The sequence below is a fragment of the Neophocaena asiaeorientalis genome, unplaced genomic scaffold (genome assembly GCF_003031525.2).
Source record: "Neophocaena asiaeorientalis asiaeorientalis breed wild unplaced genomic scaffold, Neophocaena_asiaeorientalis_V1.1 scaffold129, whole genome shotgun sequence".
Taxonomy (NCBI): domain Eukaryota; kingdom Metazoa; phylum Chordata; class Mammalia; order Artiodactyla; family Phocoenidae; genus Neophocaena; species Neophocaena asiaeorientalis.
In genome coordinates this window covers 8,315,108-8,340,431 of record NW_020172446.1, presented here as the reverse complement: position 1 = coordinate 8,340,431, position 25,324 = coordinate 8,315,108, and the positions used below count along the sequence as shown (strand labels likewise).

Below are 25,324 nucleotides of genomic sequence, written 5' to 3'. Positions count from 1 at the left end.
TCCCCCAACTCCTGCTACTTCCTCTGGACCACAAAGCCCACCCAAGGGGGGATTGCCAATGTTCAGCCACATCCTCCAGCTATCAGACAAGTGATGATGGAGCTCCTACCTTGGGCTCAGTCCCTCCTCTGGGTACAAACCCTTTCTCCTCTGAAGGGCAGTGGCTCTGGGAAGAAGGCCAAGGAAGACGGTGTGAGCCAAGACCTGCTGTGTGTGTCTGGATCCCAATTAACAGCCAAGAAGTCAAGTTCCCCTGCCAAGGGGACTGGAAGGAGGGAAGAGATGGAACCCTCTGCTCCTGCAGGTGGGCCCCAGGGAACGGGCTCCCCCATGGAAGGCCCCACACCAGATTTTATATGCTCAGGAAACCTTATTGTCATGAAACAGACAGCACGACTTGGCCCTACTTCAGGAAATTTGAGGACAGGCATGTCCACGATGCCTCCAAAAACCCTTCCTTCCCACGCAATGCAGCTAGAGCCCAGAAGCAGTTGGATGAAAGCTATAGGCAGCTGCAGACACACACGTACACACACATCCCACACAATTATCTGTTTGCCCTGACACATGTGCACACTCGTGCACAGACATGTATGCAAAACAGCATACGTGGACACACGCATACATACTACGCATATATAGAATGAATGACATGTATATGCAACATACATGGAGCATGGCTGTACAGACACAGAGGTGTATTCACACAAAGCACACACATCTGCACTCATATCACAGACCTGCATATATTCACACTTAGATCCGTGCACTCACTAGCAGTACACACACCCACATTCCTGTGGGCCTTCCCAGGAAGCCTTATCAATCTCCCCAGAACTGGCAGAGAAAGTACAGGAAGAACTTTGGTTCCTACAATCTGAGAAGGTGAACAGATGGGTGGACGGATGGAAGGAGGGATGGGTGGATGGGTGGATGGGTGGGTGGGTGTATGGATGGGTGGGTGGATGGATGGGTGGGTGGATGGATGGGTGGGTGGATGGATGGATGGGTGGATGGATGGGTGGGTGGATGGATGGATGGATGGATGGATGGGTGGGTGGGTGGGTGGATGGATGGATGGATGGATGGGTGGGTGGATGGATGGGTGGATGGATGAAAGAGACTCAAGTGATTCTTCCTATTTTGAAGCTAATATGAACAGAAGCGAATTCCTCAGCCCCCTTTGGACACCCTTTCTGATACTGACCCCCATAGGTCTCCCACACCTAATGACAATCCTTCATGGTAGACTGCAGCCAGTTCCCACCCACTGAAGTTTTAGGGATGATGTCATGTCCCATGGACTCCAGACTCCTGCATCCAACTCTACTAACACCTGTACTTGGACATCAACCTCCCACCACAAACTCAGAATGTACAAAACCAAGCTGCTTATCTTCCCCCAAATGCCACTGTTCCTGCCTACTTTCCTATCTCAGTTAATGGCCTCTCCCTCCTTCCAGCTACAGAGGCTAATATCCTAGAACTCACCTTTGTCTCTTCTCTCTCTCACACCCCACATTGAATCCATCAGGAACTTCTGATAGATCTACCTTCAAAATATATCTATAATCCAACCATTTCTTACCACCTCTGCTGCTTCTGCTCCTGTACCCCATACCCTCGTGGGAAGTCTATTTTCAACAGAGAAGTCAGAGTGATTCCATTAAACATAAGTCAGTAATAGAAAAACAATAGAGAAAATCAATACAACCAAAGTTGGCTGCAAAACTGACCAACTTTTAGTTACACTGACCAAGAAAAAAAAAGAGAGAAGACTCAAATTACTAAAATCAAGAATGAACATTACCGACCTTACAGAAATTAAAAAGACTATAAGGGAGGGGCTTCCCTGGTGGCGCAGTGGTTGAGAGTCCGCCTGCCGATGCAGGGGACACGGGTTCATGCCCCGGTCCGGGAAGATCCCACATGCCGCGGAGCGGCTGGGCCCATGAGCCATGGCCGCTGAGCCTGCGCGTCCAGAGCCTGTGCTCCGCAGCGGGAGAGGCCACAACAGTGAGAGGCCCGCGTACCGCCAAAAAAAAAAAAAAAAAAAAAAAGACTATAAGGGAATACTGTGAATGAAATTCCTAGAAAGATGCAAACCACCAAGACTGGCTTAAAAAGAAATAAAAAACCTTAATTGACCAATAATAAGTAAATATTGAGTCAGTAATCAGAAAACTTCCCACAAACAAAAGCTCAGAACCAGATGGCTTCAATGGGGAATTCTAGCAAATGGCTAAAGATGAATTAACACAAATCCTTCACAAACTCTTCCAAAAAATACAAGAGGAAGAAACACTCATCAAGTCATTCTATGAGACCAAACAAAGACATCACAAGAAAACTATAGACCAATATTTCTTATGAATATAGATGCAAAGATCCTTAACAAAATACTAAAAAGCCAAATTCAGCAACATATAAATATAATTTTACACCACGACCAAGGGAGGGTTTATCCCAGGAATGCAAGGTTGGTTAAACATACAAATATCAATCAATGTAATATACCATACTAATAAAATAAAGGACAAACTACATGGCCATCTCAATGGATGCAAAAAACATAAGCTAGACCACCCACGCCTCAGCACAAAACCTCAACTCAGCTCTCAGCCAGCCCCACCCAATGCCCACATGGCCCTACATCATCCTGTCCCACCACCTCTCTGTCCTCATTTCCCTTTCTCCTTTCATTCCATACTAACCACAGTGCCCTTCTTGCTGTTCCCTAAACCCAGCAGATACGCTCCTGCCTCAGGGTATTTACAGTTGCTGTTCCCTCGGCTTGGAACACTGTTCCCCTAAATATCCCATAACTCACAATATTGTGAATTTTACTTATATATCTTGCCTGTTGTCTATCTCCCCCAACTAGAATGGGAGCTCCCTAAAAACAGAGATAATTTAGTCTGTTTTATCTACTGCTATATCTGTGGCATTGAAACTAGCATGCCACCTTTATAGGCACTCAATAAATACCTGTTGAATAAATGAATGAATGAAAATAGCTGGTCACTCAACCATTCACACAGCAAACAGCTGATCACCCCCACCCCACTCCAAGTGCCTGACACTGTGCTTCGGGCTGGAGTGCTGAGAAAGATAGGAACCAACCTGGGCCCAGCTGGGAGGGCGTGGTCAGAGCATAAGTAACCAGGACGCAAGGAAGACAGTGCTGAGGAGCGGCGAGTATGGGGAAAGAGTGTTGCCTCTAGCAATCAAGGAAGGCTCCATGGAGAGATGGTGCTCTAGCCTCCCTTGAAGGCCCAGAATGATTCGGGCATATGGAGAAGGGAAGGCAGTAGAGGAAACAGAGGGAGAGCCTGGATGTGGAGAGCACAGGGCATATCCTGGGAATCAGGAAGGGACCTGCATGGCAGAACCACATCGAATAAGGCTACTAAGGATGTCAGGGCCATTCATGAGGGGCCTTGAACGCCAGGATGAGGAGTTAGACTTAGTTCCAGAGGCACCAAGGAGCTATGCAAGGCTTTCAAGCAGGGAAGTTTCTGTGGTGTCCCTCTGGCAGTGTGGGGAGAACAGATCGTGGTGGGGGAGCAGGAAGACATGGAGACCAGGACGGGGGCTCTTGGGACAGTCCTAGAGAAAGACGGCAAGGCGTGTGCCAGGACAGGACAGAGCGGACCAAGAGAAGAGGGGCAGTTTGGAGGTGTTAAAGATTTATGACTGGGCTTCCCTGGTGGCGCAGTGGTTGAGAGTCCGCCTGCCGATGCAGGGGACACGGGTTCGTGCCCCAGTCTGGGAAGATCCCACATGCCGCAGAGCAGCTGGGCCCGTGAGCCATGGCCGCTGAGCCTGCGCATCCGGAGCCTGTGCTCCGCAACGGGAGAGGCCACAACAGTGAGAGGCCCGCATAACGCAAAAAAAAAGAAGATTTATGACTGGTGTTGGTGGGCAGGGGTGCGGGGGTGCGGGGATGGGGGGAGCTAGAGCCTGAATCTCAGAAGCACAGAGCCATGGAGGAGGGGGGTCTGGTCAGGGGGTCCAGAAAGAACCGCATCACTTCTGGAAGGCTGGAGCTCTGGTCACTGGGGATCCTGCCCAGCCCAAACACGAGCCACAAAGAAGAGCAGCTTCCCAGCACTGGACGATGGACACATCCCAGCCCTGCCAGCCTTCCTGCCCTGCAGTCCCTCGCATCCCAGGGCCGGCCTAGAGAAGAGATTCTCCAGCTGGCTTTGTCAGCCAAGATGCAATGTCATTTCTAGATGAGCCATCCAGCTCTGGAGATGTGCCAGGCTATGGGGCGGGGGACAGCTGTGTCCCCGAAACACAGCCAAGGAGCTGCTTCCCAGAGCCAAGCAAGACAGTGGCAGAAGCTGAACTGGCAGGTGGTCCGCGGGCCCAGCCAATGCAGTGACAGGCCTTAAATGGGGCCTCCATCTGCCCAGGCCTCAGCCTCCCTGCAAGGTCAGGCCCATTCAGTCCCCACCAGCTGGAGATGACGGTCCCAGTCAATAAGCATTAAGGTATTTATTAGTGCCTGGTGTACACCAGCCTCTGTTTCTTTCCCATGGGGGTGACAAGGGTCAGTGCGGCATGAAGGACAGAGACTTTGGAGTCTGCGGAGCTGCGTTAGAGGTTTATCTGTCCTACTCTTTGTGTTGCTGTCTCTGGGCCTCAGTTTTCCCATCTGTCAAGTGGGGATGAGAAAAACCCTTTCCGAGGAGGGCACTGTAAGGACTAAATAAGAGCACGTGCAGAAGGGAATGTTAACAGGACTTGTCTATTCCCCAGGAACTTCAGCGGAAACCCAACCAAGGCTGACGACACTGGTGAGAAGCGCCCACACCTTAAAAGAGGCACAAGACACACCTCAGGACTCAGAGAGAGAAAGTGAACCATCCCACGTGGCCCCCCAGCTTATACAGAAGAAGGCTGGAGACCCAGGCTGGGGAGGATTTATTTGAAGAGAAAGCTGAGTGAGGGGCTTCGGGTGGCCCACCCACAGAAAGCGCAGTGCCTGTCAGGAAGGACACTGGGCTTTCTCCCTGGCTGGATGCCAAAAAAATGCACTTTCCTACACCAGGGCCACCTGGGGTGCATCTACAAAGAGCATCCTCAGGACAGCCCAACACATGTCACCTGGGAACAGGAGGATGTACAAGGGCAGCAGTAGGGGCAGCTACATCCTGAGCACAGAAACCATGGAGAGGAGACAGGCTTGAGGGTCACAAGAGGGGAGCCCCATGGGGTGCCTGCCTGGGGCGACAGGGCCCAGGAGGAAGAGCTGGAAGGGCAACCCTGGAAAGGAGCGGAGGGAAGCTGCGACAGTACACAGGTGACGATGTCTCCTGCACCAGGGAATTGGACAATGCAAATGCTGGGACCCGAGGCCCCCAGAACCCACAAAAGTGCTCCCAAGAGAGGAGTCAGCCAACATCTGGGCATCTACCACAAGGAGGGCACTGACACTCAGCAAAACAACGCCAGACACCAATAACACCTGGCCCATTTCCGGTCATCTTTGCTGGCCTGCCCAACCCTGGAGCGGTCAGGATCCCGGGGGAGCCATGGTCTTGGGGACAAAGGACAGAGATGGAGTAAGGAGAATCCAACCAAGTAGAGCTCCCCCTCTCCCCAGTGCAATTTTCTGGACCTGGATAGAAGCTTTATTTGGAAGCAGAACAAAAGTTTTGATTTAAATGAGACTGGGCTTCATGAGTGTAACTGGAAAAGCTATGGTGGGGGCTTCCCTGGTGGCGCAGTGGTTAAGAATCCGCCTTCCAATGCAGGGGACACGGGTTCAATCCCTGTTCCAGGAAGATCCCACATGCCACGGAGCAACTAAGCCTGTGCACCACAACTACTGAGCCTGTGCTCTAGGGCCCGCGAGCCACAACTGCTGAGCCTGCGTGCCACAGCTACTGAAGCTCAGCAACAAGAGAAGCCACCCACCGCAATGAGAAACCCGCCCACTGCAACGAATAGTAGCCCCTGCTCGCTGCAACTAGAGAAAGCCCGCGCGTTGCAACTAGAGAAAGCCCGCGCGCAGCAACCAAGACCCAATGCAGCCAAAGATAAATAAATAAAATTAAATGTAAAAAATTTAAAAAGAAAGAAAAGCTATGGGGTCTGGTCATGGGGGAGAGACCCACTCAAACTGGTCAGGGAACAATAAAGCTGTTATTGATTTGCTTTCTGAGTCCAGCCTGCTCTGTGAACCCCACCCACACATGCAGGGGCTTCCACGTCCACAGTGGTGGGTCCCCAGGACCAGGGAGTGGGAGTGGAGGGGTAGGAAGCTTGAACCAGTCTAGCTGGGGCTAGGCTGGCGCCATCTTCCCAGTATCAGTGGCTCCTTCCCATCAGGTGGGACAACCAGGGCCAGGGCTCTGGAGAGCCAGGGATACAGCAGCACACATATAAGTGTATGTATGGATATGGATACACCAGGACGCCTGATGAGACCCAGACATGCACGGAGCCCCAGTGAATTCTGATGTGAGCATAGAGTAGTCTGGGAAGGTTTTGGAGGAGGTGGCCTTTGAGTTGGGTCTTACAGCAGAACGACTTTAGGATGTACAGAAGAGGGGAACGGTGCCCCTGGCGGAGGGAATGGACACAAGCAAAGGCTGGGAGATGTGAGCACCTGTCACTGGTATAACCGGAGTGTGAGGCACATGAAGGGATGTGATGGGATATGGATCTGGAAGATCCGGTATCCTTAATACCGTCACCTTTAAAGCAGTGTCCGCACTGGCTATGGCCAATCTGAACCTCACTTTCGTCATCTGTAACCTGGGGAGAATTACCCTATTTCTTCTTGGACTCAAAACATGTCCTGGGAATAAAGGGGTCTCATTATCTCCAATCAGAGTATTAACCAGGAGCTCAGAGGACACACTTCAGAAAGACTTAGGCTCAAATCCCAGTTCTGCCCCTAGCTGTGTTACTCTTGGTAAGCCTCAGTTTACTCATCTGTTAAATGGGGATAACAAAGCTCCACCCGGAAGGATAAATGTAATGTACGTGAAGACCTGGCACAGTGTAAGCCTATGTGAAACAGGAGTTCCCTACCCACCTCACCCCACTCCCACCTCCAAAGGGGCCCTCACTTACATAGGAGGCCAGGAGGGTAGTCGGGGCCAGGATGAGAGCCAGGTAGAGGCAGGGGGCTGCAGTAAGCAAGCTGGCAGCACAGATGAGGGGCTCAGCCCTTGGGTTGACTTTCTTGTATCTCCTTGAAGCCTCTGCTCCCAGGATGACCCCAACAAGGCCAGTCACAACAGTCAGTACCCCAAAAATCAGGCTGATGGAAAAGAGCAGAGAGGGATTGGTCAGCCGGTGGCGTCAGGATAGGGGTCCGGCCGCCTACCCCCCAGTGCGTGCTCAGGTACCTACAGAGAGTGTGGCTGTGGGCCCCTTCCCCTCCCTCCTAACCAATGCTCGTGGGTCCTTGGGACCCTGCTCTGGGATCCACGTACTCCCCTACCCTTCCCATCCTCTTTCCTGCCTCATCCTGGGGATGCCACTGGCCATGTGGGTGATCTTCCTAGCACCCCAGCACCCCAGCTCCCAGCCTGCCTCATTGCCAGCAATCTCCTCCACTGTTTCACCACCTAAAACTGCCCCACTCAGAAATCTTAATTCTACAGTCCCACACCGGCCCCAACCTTCTCGCCTTCCAGGCCCCAATACTAATGGAATGCAGGTAAGTGAGCATTTATTTATCGAGCTCCTATGATACACCGGCATTGTACACACCCTCCCTCTCTCTCTTTTTTTTTGTTCCCCAACCAGGGGTCAAACCCATGCCCCCAGCAGTGGAAGCGCGGAGTCTTAACCACTGGGCTGCCAGTGAAGTCCCACACACCCTCCCTCCTTGAGTCCATCCTTCGACTCTCTGTTTCTGAACACCTCTCAAGTAGCCCCCTCTTAACTTCACTACCTTTGCCACCTACTCCTAGACCCATTTCAACTCCACTTGGTCCCTCTTGCACCTCCCTCCTGTAGAAACCTGTCCTTCTAGGACAACCTCCATACAGGTCCCCCAGAGGATGCTTTCTAGAACACAGATCTGACTATGCCCCTGCCCACTCCCTGCCTAAAATTCTCCACCAGCTCTTAAACACCCACCAGATTTGGTTCCAGCTCATTGTGGTATACATGGTCCTTCATGATCTGACTCTGGGTGACCTGAACCACAAACCGCAATTCCATCCTCCTCAGTCCCCAGACTAGTTGCTGTCCCCACTTCATACTTTTATTCTTCCATCTGGAACACCCTTCACTGGTTTCTCTACCTACCGAACTCCTATGCATCCTTCAAGACCTATCACAAAGGTCCCCTCTTTGAGGATGCTTTCCCTTGTCCCTCTGCTGATTTGTTCACCCCCTTCAGTTCCCATAGCATCTTCCATGTCTCTATCATCAAGGTTATTCACTAGGCTGTGAATTCCTGGAGAACAGAAACCAGGTTCGGTTTACTTTCTTGACTGTAAGCTGGGAGCATAGAGCCTGGAACAAGAGATATTAACCAAATGGCTCACTGATCTCTCCCAGAATTCCCAGGTGGACAGCTGAAACAGGTGAGGTTAAGAAAGGTTGAGGCCAGGACTTCCCTGGTGGTCCAGTGGCTATGACTCCGTGCTCCCAATGCAGGGGTCCCAGGTTCGATCCCTGGTCAAGGAACTAGATCCCATATGCCACACTAAGAGTTCGCATGCTGCAACTAAAGATCCTGCACACCACAACAAAGATCCCACACGTGGCAACGAACATTCCGCGTGTCTCAACAAAGACCCAGTGCAGCCAAATAAATAAATAAACAAAATATTTTTTAAAAAAAGAAAGAAAGAGGGCTTCCCTGGTGGCGCAGTGGTTGAGAGTCTGCCTGCCAATGCAGGGGACACAGGTTCGTGCCCCGGTCCGGGAGGATCCCACATGCCGCGGAGCGGCTGGGCCTGTGAGCCATGGCCGCTGGGCCTGTGCGTCCGGAGCCTGTGCCCCGCAATGGGAGAGGCCACAACAGTGAGAGGCCTGTGTACCACAAAAAAAAAAAGAAAGAAAGAAAGGTTGAGTCCAAGATTACCCAGCTACTAAGCAACAGGATGTGAATATACACCTTCATCCTCCTGGTCTAGCCCAAAGGATGGGCCTAAGCCTCCTTTTTAAATATTTATTCATTTTATTTTTGGCTGCGTCGGGTCTTAGTTGCGTCACGTGGGCTCTCTAGTTGTGGCTCAGTAGTTGTGGTATGCGGGCTTAGTTCCCCACGGCATGTGGGATCTTAGTTTCCCAACCAGGGATCGAACTCACGTCCCCTGCATTGGAAGACAGATTCTTAACCACTAGACCACCAGGGAAGTCCCCCAAGCCTCCTTTTAAAGAAGCCCAAAGGGATGCTGAGACTGACTAGCGTGAACTCTTGAAAAGACGAAGGTAACTAGGACCTTTCCAGCCCCTAAGTGGCTCCCTGTTGTCCTCAGGGCAGGCTCCCAGCCAGCACTGCAGGACTGGCCCCTGCTGACCTGTGTAACCTCCCCTCTTTTCTCCTTCCCTCACTCTGCACAAATGACTAGAAATTCTCTAAACTCGCCCTACACTTTCTGGCTTCCCTGCCTTGGCCCACACTCTTCCCTCGGCCTGGAGCACCACTGCCCCCACCCACCATTCTCCACCTGGCCAGGATCCCCTCCCAGACCCAAACCTTTCCAAAAGTGCCAGGTGCCTGATATTACCTCCGTGGCTCCCACCAAGAGGTAAGAACATGACAGACGCAAGACTATGGTTACTGACAAATTGAGTGCCACGAAAAACTACCTCTCCCCTAAATAACTTCTGTGAAATGTCCGTCCCACAGGCTGAGGACTAATGGGTTTATTTCCCTGCCCCATCCCCTTGGTTTATAGGAGATTGTGTAAAGCCCAGAGAGGGCAGAGACCTGTCCGAGGCCACACAGCCCCACATTGGCAGAGCCAGGGTCTCCTGGCCCTCTGCTTCCAAACAAAGCATGTGTGTCCTTAGGCAGCTTAAAGGTGCTCACTGAACCTTCCTAGCCTTGCAAGCTGTACCAGGCTCCGGCTCAGCCCAGTCAAGTGACCCCAAATCCTGGATGAAGGCTATCTACTTCTGAGTCCCAGTCTGAGCCAGCCTTGGCAGGGTCTCGAGACCTTTCTAAGACTTAGGATTGCTTATTCAAACAGGCGGTGTAGATGGGGGACCCCCAGTGCCCCTGAGCAGAGGTGTGGCCAGAGGACACACCTACCACGAAATGTCCCCACCCCCACAAAGCCTTCCCAGAATCAGACTGAGCCAAGAGGGTCCTTAAAGCCTGCAAGTTCTATGCTGACCCTCTGTACAATGGCCCTGGCAAGCAGCTATCCAACTCCTACTTACATGCCCCCAGGGATGGGAAGCTCATTAGCCTAATGCTGCCCCTTCCGTCTGGGCCCCGCTCTGTATGTTGGAAGTTCTCCCTCTGGCTGAGCTAGAATCCTGTGTCCTGCAGCTTCCTGCTCCCGCCCCACCCTCACCTGCGGGCTTATCCTAACTATGGAGGGTGTATTAACAGCTAGGGTCTGTGCAGAACCCGAACACCAGGACCCTGTGGTAGGTTGAATAATGCCCCGCAACCGAAGACATCTATCTCTGGAACCTGTGACAGTATATTCCCTTATATGGCAAAACAGACTTTGTAGATGTGATTACATTAATGTTCTTGAGGTAGGGAGATTATCCTCCAATTTTTTGGTGGGCCCTAAATGCAATTACAAACGTCCTTATAAGAGGGAAGCAGAGGGAGATCTGAGACATAGAGGACAAGGCAACGGGACCGTGGATGCTGAGCCTGGAGTGATGCGGCCACAACCAAGGACCGCCAGCAGCCACCAGAAGCTGGAAGAGGCAAGGAAGGATTCTCCCCGAGAGCCGCCAGCGAAAGTGTGGCCCTGCTGAACTTGGTTTTGGCCCAGCGAAACCATTATGGACTTCTGGCCTCCAGAACTATGGGAAAAGTTTCTGTTGTTTGAAGCTACCAAGTGTGTGGTCATTCGTTCCATCAGCCCCAGGACCCTAACACAGTTTCTCAGCCAGGTTCTGGGAATAAGCTGAGTTAGAGGAAGAAGCTGAAGCAGACAATGGGGAAATCACTGGCCCAGGAACAGACAGCCAGTCAATGCCTGAAGTGGGATGGAGACCTGGTTTTTCCCCACTTTTTCAAGCTGCAGTGGGACTTTTAGGACTCAGTCTTTGCCTCTGGGGAGATCCAAGAATCTAGCTGTAGAGCCAGGATAAACATCACAATATCCTGGGACTTCCCTGATGGTCCGGTGGTTAGGAGTTCACGCTTCCACTGCAGGAGGCATGGGTTCAATCCCTGGTCAGAGAACTAAGATCCTGCATGTTGCTTGGTGTGGCAAAAAAAAAAAAAAAAATCACAGTATCCTTTGATGCATTCATTCATTCATTCACTTACTGGATGCTGCTCGAGCACCCACTGTACGCCAGCTGGTGGGGAGATGTTCAAGCCAATTAACAGCACCAAGCAGTCTCCAGAGGCAACAGTACCTGGAGCTCAAGAGCAGAAGCTTTGGAGTCAGATGGGTTTGAATCCTGGCTCTGCTCCTCGAGTTGTGTGACCTTGGACAATTTGTTTAAACCTCTCTGATCTTCCGCCTCCTCGTTTGTAATACACGAATACTAGGGTTTATTATTATAAAACCTCAGAGGGTTCTTCATGTAAAGGGCTTAGAATAGGGCCTGAACTTAAAGTTAAAGCTTATAAGAAGTAATGATGAGAAAAGGGAAGGTAGCTATGGGCAAAGGGCACACCTTGGGCAAAGGCAGAGACAAGTGACGGAGCAGGGGACATTCTGGAAATGACACGAAGCTCTCCCTGGGCATCAGGAAGGGAGGCAGAGGCAAGAGAGGAGGCTGGGGAGAAGGGATGTCAATGCTGCCAGCAGAGAACTAGTGTCACTGAGGCCTCAGGGGAGAACACGGAGCCCTGAGGAACTCTGAGAAACCCATCGGGGCAGGATCAGGGAGGAGAAGGGGTCCTCAAGGAGACTGGAAAGCATCAGCAGGGAGAAGGAGGAAGCAAATAAGAGAGGATTAGACATGCCCGCTCCATCAGGAGGTCACGGAGCCCCTGGAGAACAGGGTCAGCTGGGGGGACAGGAGAACAGCAGGGTGAGAAGAGCAGCTTTCCCAGGACTGTCAGCGCCTCAAATGAGGCAGAGAACATACAAATGCATGTGTGAAATCCCTAAACCAGAGAAGTAATGAAGCATCCCAGTGCCTCAGTTTGCCATCTGTAGAATGGGACGACCTCACACTACGGGTCCCTCCGAAGGACAGGCCCCACAGAAGCCTCACCCACCTGCAAGTGCTTTCTGGACCCCCATAGCAGCCCAAGAGCAGAAAGACAGGGACTGGGGCCCGGAGAGAACAAGGGAGCTGCCTGTGGCCGCTCAGAGCAGCAGGGGCTCTGCCCAAGCTAAAGCCAGGTCTGCCACCTGCCAGCGGGCCCCCAAGTCCCGGTGTCTGCCCAGAGCTCCATGAGCCCACAGAGGCTGAATCTGGGGGCTCAGAACCTCCTGAGAACTTCCGCATCAAGAGCCCCCCTGAGCCGGGCACCCAGACACCCCTCCTCACCTGTCCTGGCTGTTGCACGGCTCCCGAAAGCAGGGAAGCTGCAGCCCGTGTACCACACGGGCCTCGAACAGAAACTTGGGGGCCCAGAAGCCCAGAGCTCCAGTCACAAAGGCCATGGCTGTCACTCCAAGGGTCGACCCCACAAAACTCCAGCTGTAAGAGAAGATGATCTGACCCGGGAGAGGGCTGGGGCTGCGGGGGCCTCCTACCGCCCCACTCCCCCCTCTCCTGGGCACTCAGGTGGCTCCAGATCCTTCCCGACACTCCCTAAGCAGCCTGCCCCTCCCACCTCCGCACCTTCCCTCCTGCTGTTCCTTCCTCCCTCCTCTCTGCCTGACCAAGTCTCCCCAGCCTGACGGACCCAAATCCAACATCACATTCTCCAGCAAGCTGTCTGTGCTGCCCCACCCTCCCCTGAGCGCCCTCCACTCGGCTCGTGGGTCTGTAACAAAGAGAGTGGGGTCCTGCCCGTGCCCCATATTTTGGTAAATCATGAGACCCGCCCATGTGGGTGACTCCTGTCTGCCTCCCCGACCATGCCTGGAACAGAGGAGGGATGCTTTCCCGTGAGGCTCAGAGAGGTGAGTGATTCACTCGGGCATCTTCCCAGTGACCCTGAGAAGCCGGCAAAGCTGGAGAACTATGTCCACTGAATAAATGAGGGAAGTGAGGTTCCAAGTCTCAGGTCACTCTGGGATAAGGCAGGGCAGAGCCAAGGCTGGAGCTCACAGTGTCTTCCTCCCTCTCTCCCAGCCCGTATTCCATCACATGGCTAGGTGGAGGGGGCCTCCGAGTGGGGGAGGGGCATCTCAGTCGGTGAGTGGGAGCTCAGAGAAGGAAGAGGGTTGTGAACACTGGGGCAGTTGGGGAGGGTTCTCTGGAGGTGTAGGGAAGGAAGTCAGTGATGCCGGGGCAGACAGAGGGGTTTTCAGTGACATGCAGGGAGGGGCAGGGACACTCACTTTCTCCCCAGGTATCTGACGTCCTCACACCAGGTGCTCCTTGGGCCCCCAACGGTCACCACCCCCTGCTTCTCAGCAGCTCCCCGGGGTGGGTCTGGAACCAGGACGATAAGCAGGATCAAGGCCACGGCTTCCAGGCAGGGCATGATCTGGGGACAGGAGGGCCCAGGAAGCTCAGGACCACACACTCCTGCGACCCAGGAGATCCTGGCAGTGACAACTCTGTGGTCCAGGCTGGCGAGGGACTCACTTCCTGGGAGCTGGTTATACCCAGAGCTTGACAAACCACTGTTTCTCACCCCCTCACCCCTGAGAGGACAGCCTCTCTGGAGAGCAGGGTCCCCTTGGGGTTTGACTTAACACCTGTCTGTCCTATTCAGACACTACTCTATTGGGACCTGTGAGCCTGACATGGTTGAGACCTGGAGGCTTGACTACACTGACCCTGACTGTTGAGTACTTGCTGCCCCAATAACTGTCCCTTTTCCAGGCCCACACCTCCATCTGCCACACCAGCCCTGCCCTAGTGTCTTCCTATCCCTTGTCTCATTAATCCTCAAGATTCCATAAGGTAGACTTTACTCCCCCACTCTACACATAGGCAAAGTGAGGCCCCCAAGAGGGAGGTGACTTGCAAGCTAGCAAACTGAGCAGCTGGGATTTGAACCAGGGGCACGACTTCCAGAGGCCGTGGTCCACAGGACACCCCAAATGTCTGAGCTGCTGATGTCTGAACACCCCCCATGGCGCCAGATACTGTGCCAAGGGGCAAAGGCCACTGGAGGCTGGAAAGTCCCTGCCGGCCCAGGGGGAAAGCGGAGGGAAGAAAAGGAAGCTGGACTCACTCGGAGGGCCCAACGCCAGTTCCCGGTCAGCTCCGTCACAGCCGACCCCAGCACGTAGCCCAGACCACTGCGACAGGGGGCAGGGGAAATGGGCAGTGAGAGAAGGGAGGCAGCCCTGAGGCCCCAAGGCCAGCCTGAGCCGGGGTGCCCCGACCCCAGCACTTAGCCCAGACCACTGCGACAGGGGGCAGGGGAAATGGGCAGTGAGGGAAGGGAGGCAGCCCTGAGGCCCCAAGGCGAGCCTGAGCCGGGGTGCCCCGACCCCAGGGAGCCGGCTCTCTGCAGCTTATTGCCTTTTTCACTGGGAAAAGTGAGCCACGTGAGGCCCAGATGTCCACTGCCCTTGGTCAAGTCACAGGTGACCTCTGGCCCCAGGCCCATCCCAAACATCCACTGTCTCTCTATCTGGGCACCACCCACCCCACCTCCCCAAGTCTCAGCCCTGCCCAAATCAGGAGATTTCAGGAAACCTGAGTCAGAGCTCAGGGGCCTGACTGCAAAACCCACTCTGTCCTACCCCACTATGGAGTGCATGGCCCAACCCTAAGACATTTGTCTGCCTCCCCTCCCAGCGCTGGCCCCTCCCTGTGCAGCCCACACTGCTGCGTCGCTATTTCTCACCCCTTCCTGGAGTGTACTAGCATGTAGGGTGCGTCCTCATTACGTACCTCTAACTCCCACCATAGCCTGTCAGTTCGTGTTATTGGCCCCATTTACAGATGAGGAAACTGAGGTTCAGAGAGGTAAAGTGACACAGTGAGGAAGGGGTAGAGTTGGGATTCCAAGCCTTTCTGCTCTGATGTCTCCTCCATCCAGCCCGGCTCCTGTTCTGACTCCTTTGGGCCTCAGTTTAGCACCCAGGGAAGTGGATCCAGGGTAATACCAACCTTCCAACAGGGATACAGATGTAGAAGATGGCCAGCACTCGGGTTCGCTGGTCCCTCACGAAGAGGTCTCCCAGGACAGTGGGCGCAGTGGTGGAGTAGCTGGCAGTGCCAGTGCCCACCACCCCCCGGGACAGGAAGAAGAGCCAGGAGTACTGGGCAAACAGGCACAAGACTGCAGTGAGTTCCAGAAATCACCCTCTGGGCAAGGGGACCTGAGGATTTGTCAGAGGGACCCGAGGGCATCTGGTGACACGTGCCCCAGGGGAGGAGAGGGAGATCAGGGCTCCAGACACCTCATTATCCTCCCAGTCCAGGCTCCCCAAACCACACGGGTGCCCCCTGCTGGTGTCCACAGCCACCCCCAACTCCCTGCCCTGAGTAGCCCTCTTCCTGGGCATCATCTGTGCTAACCAGGCCAGGTCCCACAGACAGTAGCAGTTACCCTCACCCCCAGCCCCAGCACAGTCGGGCGGAAGTGAAGCCATGGGCAGCAGCGGGAGATGCCAGAGAGGAAGGCCCCTGTTAAGAAAGTCCAACAGCCTGTTCAGAAAGCCCCTCTCTCAGCCCTTAGAAGACAATCCCCGAGCCAGCCTGGAGCCCGCAATGGAGCAGAAGCAGCTCTGCTGGGGCTGGATCAGGGAGGAAGAAGGTGGGGGCGGGTCCCCCGGGGGCCTGGGAAGGGGTGAGGGTACCTACCCGGGGGGAGATGAAGGAGCCAGAGAGGCCTGCTGCTGACCAGAGCAGGATACCTAAGCTCAGCGTCACCTTGCGGCTGTGTCGGTCGCCCAGGTAGCCAAACACGGGTGCAGACAGCAGCAGGCAGCCGACAAAGACTGAAGGAGACACGCAGGGGGCAGCATGCATCCCCGGCTCAACAAAGCCGGAGGGGGGGTGGGGGCGGGAGGCAGATGGGTCCAGCAGGCCCAGAAAAGGGACCGGCTCAGACACCACAAGCTTGGCAGTGGGTGGAGGCTGGGAGGAGGAAAAGATAAGGTGAATCCCCCAATCCAATCCCCACCACTGCCCAGAGTCAGGGGGACTGGGAGGGAAGGGTGGGGGCAGGGCCCCGACTCAAATCTCAGTTCTGCTGCTTGCTCACTGTGCAGCCTTGGGTTACTAACTCCACCTCTCTGAGCACCAGCCCAGCAGTGGAGAAGTCAACATCCCCCTCCCAGGCCGTGTAAACGTGAGACAGAAGTGAACACAGAGCCCGGCGTGGAGCTGCCAGGGCCCTGTCTCTCGGAGAACTCACAGGGACTTTGCTCTCAAGCCCCTGCTGGAGGCTGGGCGTGGAAGGCAAGAGGGGGCGGGGTGCGGGCCAGGTGCCTGCTCCGAGCTGATGAGCACGGTTCAGAATGAGCACAATGATTATAAACCAGCGGCCCCTGGAGGCTGGAAAAGATTTGGTCTTCCTAAGTAGGTAAAACATTCCCCTGACGCTGCAGTTGTATTTATACAGTTTTTTAAAGTACTAAACGCTTATGAATTGGTGACTGGATTAGTGAATGCGTTTGCTATTCTGCGAAGACAAAGAAACTGCCACGTTTTTGCGTGACTATACCACGTGGATAACTACCTTCACTGCTTCTGTTCCTCAAATAAAATCTCCTCCACCCTCCTCCGCTGCCTCCGAGAGCCGCCAGGTGACCTGGGCAAGGTCCGACCCTCCTCCACCCCGTCCCACCACCCAAGGGCCTTAGGCTTTGGGGGGGCCCGCCCAGCGTCTGCGTCTTCATTCAGGAGCACAGATGATTGACATTTCCTGAGCCCAATGAATGTCCAGATTCGTCCCAGCTCAGGTTCCAGCCCCTCCCACTTTGCCCTGACCCGCTCTATTACTGGGTTGAGCCGTAGGCAATTGCGGAAATTAAGCCAGTTTTGACCTACAAAAACGGCAGTTTAATATGGTTTGACCTAATCCTCCGCTGAGAAAGGTCTCTGGTGTGAACGGCATTTAAATATATAATAACTACTGCCAAAATAGGCCTCCAAAAAGGCTGTATCAATTTACACTTGAATAGAAGTATGTATATTGCTTCCTGACACTTGCTAGGATCAATCGATTTATTTTTGTTCATTTAATGGTTGAAACACAAATGGCGTCTCGCTGACTTTTTTTTTTTTTTTTTCTCGCTGACGTTTTAACCTGCGTTGTTCTTTTTCCAAGTGAGGCTGAGTAGCGGCTCTGTGTTCACATCCTCTGCCTATTTTTCTATCGGGCTCTTTGTGGATAATTTTCTCCCAGTCCTTTATATTTGTTTTAAGGATTTAAAATGCAAATTCTGCGACTGAATACCTGGGCTCACATCCTGACCCTACCACTTCCTAGTTGTGTGACTGGACAAAATCCTCAACTCTCCTGTTTTCCTTTTATCAACTACAGAGTACCATAGTAATAGTACTTCCCCCATAAGGTTATGGGGAAGATTAAATAAAATAAAGCATATAAAAGGCAGTGACGGGCTTTATGTAAATGCCCAACAAATGTCATCTATTATTATTGCTAATTGCACTTATAGTTTCAATCACCATCATACAGAAGAATTTAGCTTTGATGTAGTCAAATTTATCAATCTTCCTCGGGGGGAGTCATTTTGTGTCTTGTTAATGCACATCTTCTTTACCTAAAGCTTATAAAATATTTCCCCAAATCTCATACTTTTATGAGATTTGGGGTAGGGATCCTTTACAGGATATAAACACCTTAAACCTTCAGATATCCTGGGATGGAGAAGCCTGCCCTTAAGTGGAAGGCAGGCACGCCTTCGCTCTCCAGATTAAAATCATTTCTGTGACAAGGTGGGAGTAATTAAGGAGCACAGGGTTCAGAGAAGGACTCTATAAGCAGCTACCTGGATTTGAATCCCAGCTCTGTCACTTACCAGCTGTGTGACCTTCAGCAAGCCCCATAGCCTCTCTGTGCCTCAGGTTCATCATCCGTAAAATGGGCATAATAATAACCCCTGCCTCGTGGGACTGTTGTGAGATTAAATGAGTTAATGTTAAGCCCTTAGACTAGCACCTGGCACACGGTAAGGTCCACATCAGTGTTCGTTTTAAATATTGTAAATCAGTTAACTAACTCCAGCAGCTTCTCTGTCCCATAGCGGTGGGGCGAGGGGTGTCTGACCACTGCTTCCCCCCGACCTTCCACCCCACTCTTAGAGCTACACCGTGCCCTCTGAGTCATCGGTTTCCTCCAGTCTACCACCCTGCAGACAGACAGCAGGGTGGGTCTTAGGGCCATTGCACGGTGACCCAGAAAGGTGAAAAGACTCACCTGAGGTCACTGGGGACAAGCCTGGTCGTCAGGCCTCCAAGCCCACTGCCCTTTCCACACACCTCTTTGGGCTGCTTCTGCAGAGAAACCCCTTCCCTTCATCCAATCTCAAACACACACACTCACACGCACACGCACATTCCCCACTACACACTCACAAGCACGTCCCCGTGTTCACAGGCTTCCCCCCACTCTCTCTCATACACACAAACTTCTCCCTCCCCACAACTCACTTATCAGGGGCTTTGTGGTAATAATCCTGTTCACCATGGTAAGAACCAGGGAAGGGAAATATTGACTCGGATTCCATTATCTGTTTAATCTAGCAGGTTGTGGGTATTGAACCGAGACACAGTCTCCCTTTGGCTACAATATGACTGGAAGATAAGCACCAGCTGCCGGCCTCAGCCCCAAGACAGGAGCAATTGGAAAATACGGTGGTCTAACCAGTGATCTACCTCTTTTGCTCGGTGCCTCGGTTTACAGAACTGTGTCCCCTTTTGCATGTTTTCAGCTGAGGCATTTTTATCGTAAGTTTAAATAGTTGAGAAGGATGTGATTTCCAGCATGATTGTATGTTTTAAACTATATTTTCATCCAAATCCTTAGGCTGCAGATTAAGCTCATTCAGTTTACGGGAAATGTCTACCATAAAGGCTTATGGGCAAAGCCAGTCCTCATTTGCCAAATCAGTAGGACAGATCAGACTGGTTGTCTGTAAGAAAGATATTAAGGGCTTCCCTGGTGGCGCAGTGGTTGAGAGTCTGCCTGCCGATGCAGGGGACACGGGTTCGTGTCCCGGTCCAGGAAGATCCCACATGCCGCGGAGCGGCTGGGCCCGTGAGCCGTGGCCGCTGAGCCTGCGCAGCCTGTGCTCCGCAACGGGAGAGGCCACAACAGTGAGAGGCCCGCGTACCGCAAAAAAAAAAAAAAAAAAAAAAAAGAAAAGATATTAAAATGTTGGCTTCATTTTTTTAGTTGAAATAAATGTGTTGATACCCATCCCTAAGACAACCATCTCACTTCTGAATTCTCAATCGTGGATAAATAGTAGACTGTCACACACGAGCGGGACAGCTAGATAAGGCTTGGCGACTTGCCATCCCCGGGTTTGTAGCCTGGAGGAAACATCCCCAACCGGTTTCTACCGATGCTCTCTCTGACCCGTTCCAGGGCCTCATCAACAGAAGCCAAACAGCCACGAGGGGTCCCTTTGTCTAGTACCCTGGAGGTTTTTATACCTAGTAAAACTCAGAATGGGGATAGGTGTATTTTCCTGCCAAAAATGGTGGACAGGAACTTCCTCGGTGGTCCAGCAGTTAAGACTCCACGCTCCCAATGCAGGGAGCCCGGGTTCGATCCCTGGTCAGGGAACTAGATCCCACATGCCACAACTAAGACCTGGCACAGCCAAATAAATATATTTTTAAATGGTGGACAGGTGAGTAGTAAAGGGGAGGTGGGAAAAAGGAGCCAGATGCCAGATGCTTGTTCTCAGGCAGATCTATTTTAGGAAAGAAATATACGGGCTTGATCTGTACATGAATTCTCTCAAAACTGTAAAGAACACACGTGTATCCTGTGTTGTGACAGTGTGTGCACACATGTGTGTGTGCATGTGTGTGTCGCCATCCAGACACTGGGGAAAAGTTAATGTCTTGTGACCCCAACCACCCCAACCTTGGAATGGGAGGTGTGGCTGCTCCCCACTGCTGGAATGTAGGCCCCAGTGGGCCCAGACCCCACCTGAGCCCATGGGCGGGGTACGTGTCTCTGTCTACCTTTTTTAATTTTTTTTGGCTGCTCCTCGAGGCATGTGGGATCTTAGTTCCCCAACCAGGGATCGAACCCATGCCCCCTGCAAAGGAAGCCCAGAGTCTTAACCACTGGACTGCCAGGGAAGTCCACTGTCTGTCTGTCTGTGTCCTAGTGATCAGGTCCGTGAGAGGAAAGCACACGTCAGAAATTCTCAACCCCGGCTACAAAGCTGAGCTTGACAGATGTGAAGGATAAGTGAGCAACTCCACTCGGGAGCCTTTTCCAGCCCCGGCTCCCGCTGCTTCTTCCACAGCTCCTACCCTCAAACCCTAAGAGGCTGTGCAGGCACCAGATCTCAGCCTGTGCTGCCTCCTTCTCCCTCCCACCCGAATACCACCCATCCTCTGTGCCAAGGGACTCAGTGAGGCTCAGCCTGGCACCCATTTCCCAGCAGCTGGAGATGGACACAGAACAGGACCTGCTGAAAGACCCCCACCCAGCATGAGCCCAGGGCCCCAGGCTGGGGATTCCCTCCTTACCTGTCTGAAGCAAACCAGCATTGCTGTCACTGATCTGAAAAAACTTCTGTACGTCCAGCAGGACTCCTGTGGGCAGACGGACAGTGCTCAGGAAATGGGAAGTTGCCTGCCAGGCCTCTAAGGGCAGCTGCCCCTGCATTTGGGACAGGCCTGCAGCCGACCAGCACAGCACCGGCGTGGCACCCGGGCCCACTGTTCTCTTCCCCTCTCTCCCACACATGCACACAAACACATACACACACACACACATACAGGAGCCAGCACATCCCAAAGGCACAGATATACACACACATTCATGCACAAGCATGACACTTAGTCATGCAGGCACACAGACATGCAGATCCACACAGCTACATACAAACAGGCACACCCAGAGACGTATACTCCCAGAGGCACCGAGACATACACATACAGGAGCCTGCACTCACAGGTGTGTAAGCCCAGTCTCGTACACCCGGACATATGTACACTGAGATGTACACGTAAAGACACACGCACACGTGCAGGGCTGCCATTCACGTCATAGTCATAGTGACGGCAGCCATTCACTTAGACTACAGTGTAAATGAAAGTCCCTGGGATTGTGCAGCCCTGCTTGTATACAAACTCCAGACATTCATAGACATACATACACATGCATGAGCATGTACATGCAAAGGCATATGTGCCCCGGCCCGCACACATGCACACACAAGCATGTTCTTCCAGAGGCATGAACACACAAACATGGAATGCCCGTGAGAGCTTCAGAGGGTCCCACTTAGGTCCCACTCAGGTCCGACCTTGGCCCCTGAGGGTGGCAGGCTCTTGCTCTGAAGCCCCTCCAAGAGATTGCTAGGCCGAAATCCCCTCAGCCCCTTGGTGGTACTTCAGAGTTAGTCATGGTCCCAGGCACCTGCTCATCTGAGCTGTGAAGCTCTGGCCCTGTCATCACTTTGATTGAATTATGAGATGGCTGAGTGCCCTCAGTATCACTGTCCCCATTATACAGATGGAGAAACAGAGGCTCTAGCCACCTACGGCTGTACAGCTGGAATTAGAGGAGCTGAGTCTACCCTCCCACCCAGAGTGACAAATGGAGCCCTGCAGAAACACCCCCACGATGGAGAAGAAAGCCCCACATCCACACCTGTAAGACCAGCCAGTGGGTGAAAGAGATGGAAGAAACAGAGAAGCAAAGTGAGAGGGTTTTGTTCTGATATTCACTTTGTACCCAATTGCCACACGTCCAGATACCAATTTGTATGTCTTTCCTTCCCTTTTAATACTTTTACTTACACGAATTAGACATATTCATTGGCAAGAGACAACACAGGTAAACAAAGTAAATGGCTAAGTAAAAATTCTCTATATTCACACTCATTTGGGGGACTGGGACTCAGACCCTTGTTCTGACTGCTCCTGGGCTCCCCCTAGTCCTGCGCTGCTCTGCAGGCAGGCGGGAGCCCCAGTGCGGAGCCAGCCTTGTCTTTTGTTTTTTGGTTTTTCTTTGTTTTTCTTGGCTGCGTTGGGTCTTCATTGCTGTGCGCGGCTTTCTCTTGTTGCGACGAGCTGGGGCTACTCTTCGTTGCGGTGTGTGGGCTTCTCATTGTGGAGGCTTCTCTTGTTGTGGAGCACGGGCTCTAGGCATGTGGGCTTCAGTAGTTCTGGCACTCGGGCTCAGTAGTTGTGGCTCTTGGGCTGTAGAGCGCAGCCTCAGTAGTTGTGACACACGGGCTCAGTAGTTGTGGCTCATGGGCTCTAGAGCGCAGGCTCAGTAGTTGTGGTGCACGGGCTTAGTTGCTCCGCGGCATGTAGGATCTTCCCGGACCAGGACTGAAACCTTGTCCCCTGCATTGGCAGGTAGATTCTTGACCACTGTGCCACCAGGGAAGTCCCAGCCTTGTTTTTATCTTTCCTCTGTCCCTCTGGCCTCCCAAAGACCTGCTTCACACCACAGAATTCTTGTGGCTGACAATCACCTGCTCCAACCGTCGTCCCCAGGCACTCTGTGGGGTTTCACTTCCCCTGGCCTCCCTCAGCCCAATAACCACAGCCTTGCTACTCGCACAGCCAGAGGAAGTCCCATCGGAGAAAGTGCCTCAGGCCGGGAGGACTCAGGGACTGACAGCCCAGCCAGCGGCCTCCCGGGAAAGCAGGGATCCCAGCCTGTGGGGCTGAAAGAGCTCCACGCGCCTGGTTGCCCCCTCCTCTCCCCTTCATGCCCTCCACCCCCAGTCCAACTCATGCCTCCCCAGCTCCAGTCTAATCCTAGTGGTAGCCTCTGACTGACCTCCGCGTCTCCTCTTGCCTCCATCAGGGCCTCAACTCTGACTACAGTCTCCCCACTTGCTCCCCACGGCCTCAGCAGAAAGTGCAAGCTCCCAGCCTGGCCCCCAAGAAACCTATGATCCAGCCCCAAACACCCTTTTAGAATAAGTTGCCGCTTCCCCCAGCTCCTCTCCTGATCAGAGCATGCACTTTGGCCCCATGTGCTCTGGCTCACGCCGACCCCTCTCTCTGAACACCGTTGCCTGACCCCATTCCCTGCTTTACCGATTTTTTCAGCCTTCAAGACCCAAACCATATGCCCCTCCTCTGTGAATTCTGTCAGAACCCTCAGTTTTTCATCCTGGGGCTGCCCAAATGATGCTCTCCCGAGTCTGTCCTGGATTAGAGCCACTTCTATGTGTGTCCTGTATGCCTCTGAGCTCCTCGAAGACAGACACACCCACTGGGTCTGGTGCTATCTGCAACCCCAGGCCCATTCATTCCACAGCTGCGAGCTGGTAACTGCTGAATCCACACCCTGGCCTCGGAGGAGGGCCCCGCCTGCTGCAAGCACCTCCTCGGAGCTCCCCAGGCTCCTCTGTCCCTCTGCCCCATAAGGCTCATTCCTGAGTTCAGGAGCTACAAGGTTGACTTCCCCTCCCCTGGGTCCCCAAGGCGCACCAGAGGGTCCCCAAGGCCCATAGTGCTCAGTTGATCTTGAAGGAATCCGCGATCAAGAGAGAAAAGGCTGAATCTTGAATGAATGGACAAATGAATAAGTGCATGAGTGAGTGACATGAGGACACAGCAGGTTGAGCCCTGGGGCCTACCTGCTGTGGAAGGAAGGAAGGCAGAATGTGCAAAGTTTGCACGCAGCCTGATGCCCCAGAAACAACCAGCCAGCTAGTTCTTGCTTGGGAGCAGGGCCAGGCCACCCTGTGCTCCACGACCTCGCCCCGACATTCCACCCAGAACCACCAGGCATTTGCCGGAGTCCCAGTCCTCCCTGCTGTCCTCACCCACCCACCACCATTGTGCACCCACACCTGGGTGCATATACAGTTTGGGGCTGGATTGGGAACTCATTTGGCCCTCCCCCATTTCAGGCCGGGCTGAAACCAGGCCGGGGGTAAGAATAGCAGGGATGTGCTGCCCAGACAGAAGGCCACTCTGGATACACAGCGCTGGCTGGTGGCCGGGCAGCCAGCAGGTAGATGGGCAAGTGCCGCCCAGGATGCCCATCCCCTTCCTCACCTGCAATGATGAACCAGTTCATGTAGTTCAGGAGGTTGATGTAGCAGAGCACGGCAGCAGCCACGTAAGCTCTCCAGCGGGGCAGGCTCCAGGGGGTGGGCGTGGATGGAGAGGGGCACGGACCTGAGCCCATGGCCCCTGAGTGCCCGCCTGGCCCCGGGGACCAGCCCTGAAGCCCCTCGGGCCCAGGTTCCCCACACTCCGCGGACATGCCCCCAGCCTCGCAGGCCTACAGCTCCCGTTCCGGGATGGGTGCCGGGGTAAAGACGCATCAGCTCTGCACCAAGTCACTTCCTGTGGGCTCCCAGCCTCCCAACCTCAAAGCAGCTGCCCTAACCGCTCGGTATCTTACTGCAGGTCTCTACTGAGCCCAGTGCAGCCCCGAAGGTGAGATTTCACCATCCGCAGCCCCTGAGGCCTGCTGGGGGGAAGAGAGCTCCTGGCCTCACCACCCAGGGTGGCTGGTCCTTTTGACCTAGCCTGGGGCTATGGTAGCAGCTGTGAGAAAGAGAAGCTTTGCAGGACAGGAAGTGAGACAAGTCTCCCAGAGTCCCACTCGCTGTGGGAAGGTCTGGCTGCCACACATGAGATGGGCTGTGAACAAGGGACTCGAACCCGGGTCAGATCAGGAAGGCTGGGTGTTGGCCAGGAGAGCGACACTGGACTGGACCGGAAGCGGAGGCTAACCTGCTCCTACGTAATGTCCTAACCGGAGAAACAAAGACAGTGAGGGGCGGCCGACAGGAAGGCAGCCTGTGGGCAAAACTCAACATTGGATGTGAAGTTTAGGGGGAGATTTTTGATGAGGGGAAAGATATTGGCATGCTCTTAAAGTGTCTCTTTACAGATTGTTTATTAGTAGCAGGTGGGGGGAAGGGTAACGATACAGGAGGAGAATCAGGCAACATCTTGACCAAAG

At 53.4% G+C, this 25,324-nt stretch overlaps 1 protein-coding gene across 12 annotated transcripts in view; it reads right to left on the bottom strand.

Annotated features, from left to right (window-relative positions):
- SPNS2 (SPNS lysolipid transporter 2, sphingosine-1-phosphate) overlaps positions 1–24,896 on the bottom strand; it is an 89,772-nt gene extending 64,876 nt beyond the window's left edge. For 11 of the 12 annotated variants that reach the window (XR_003002037.1, XR_003002045.1, XR_003002041.1 and 8 more), the window contains exons 1-8: positions 24,406–24,896; positions 20,902–20,967; positions 16,021–16,157; positions 15,325–15,476; positions 14,438–14,504; positions 13,593–13,741; positions 12,631–12,783; positions 7,093–7,282 (exon numbers count right to left, since the gene is read on the bottom strand). Coding sequence is in view for 6 of the 12 variants with exons in the window: in XM_024736235.1 (XP_024592003.1) it covers positions 7,093–7,282; positions 12,631–12,783; positions 13,593–13,741; positions 14,438–14,504; positions 15,325–15,476; positions 16,021–16,157; positions 20,902–20,967; positions 24,406–24,616 (1,125 nt within the window). In the remaining 6 variants the exon portion in view is untranslated. Of the gene's footprint in view, positions 1–7,092; positions 7,283–12,630; positions 12,784–13,592; positions 13,742–14,437; positions 14,505–15,324; positions 15,477–16,020; positions 16,158–18,206; positions 18,301–20,901; positions 20,968–24,405 lie in introns of all 12 variants that reach the window. The other variant, XM_024736258.1, reaches the window with a different exon arrangement.
- Between the last annotated feature and the right edge of the window lie 428 nt (positions 24,897–25,324).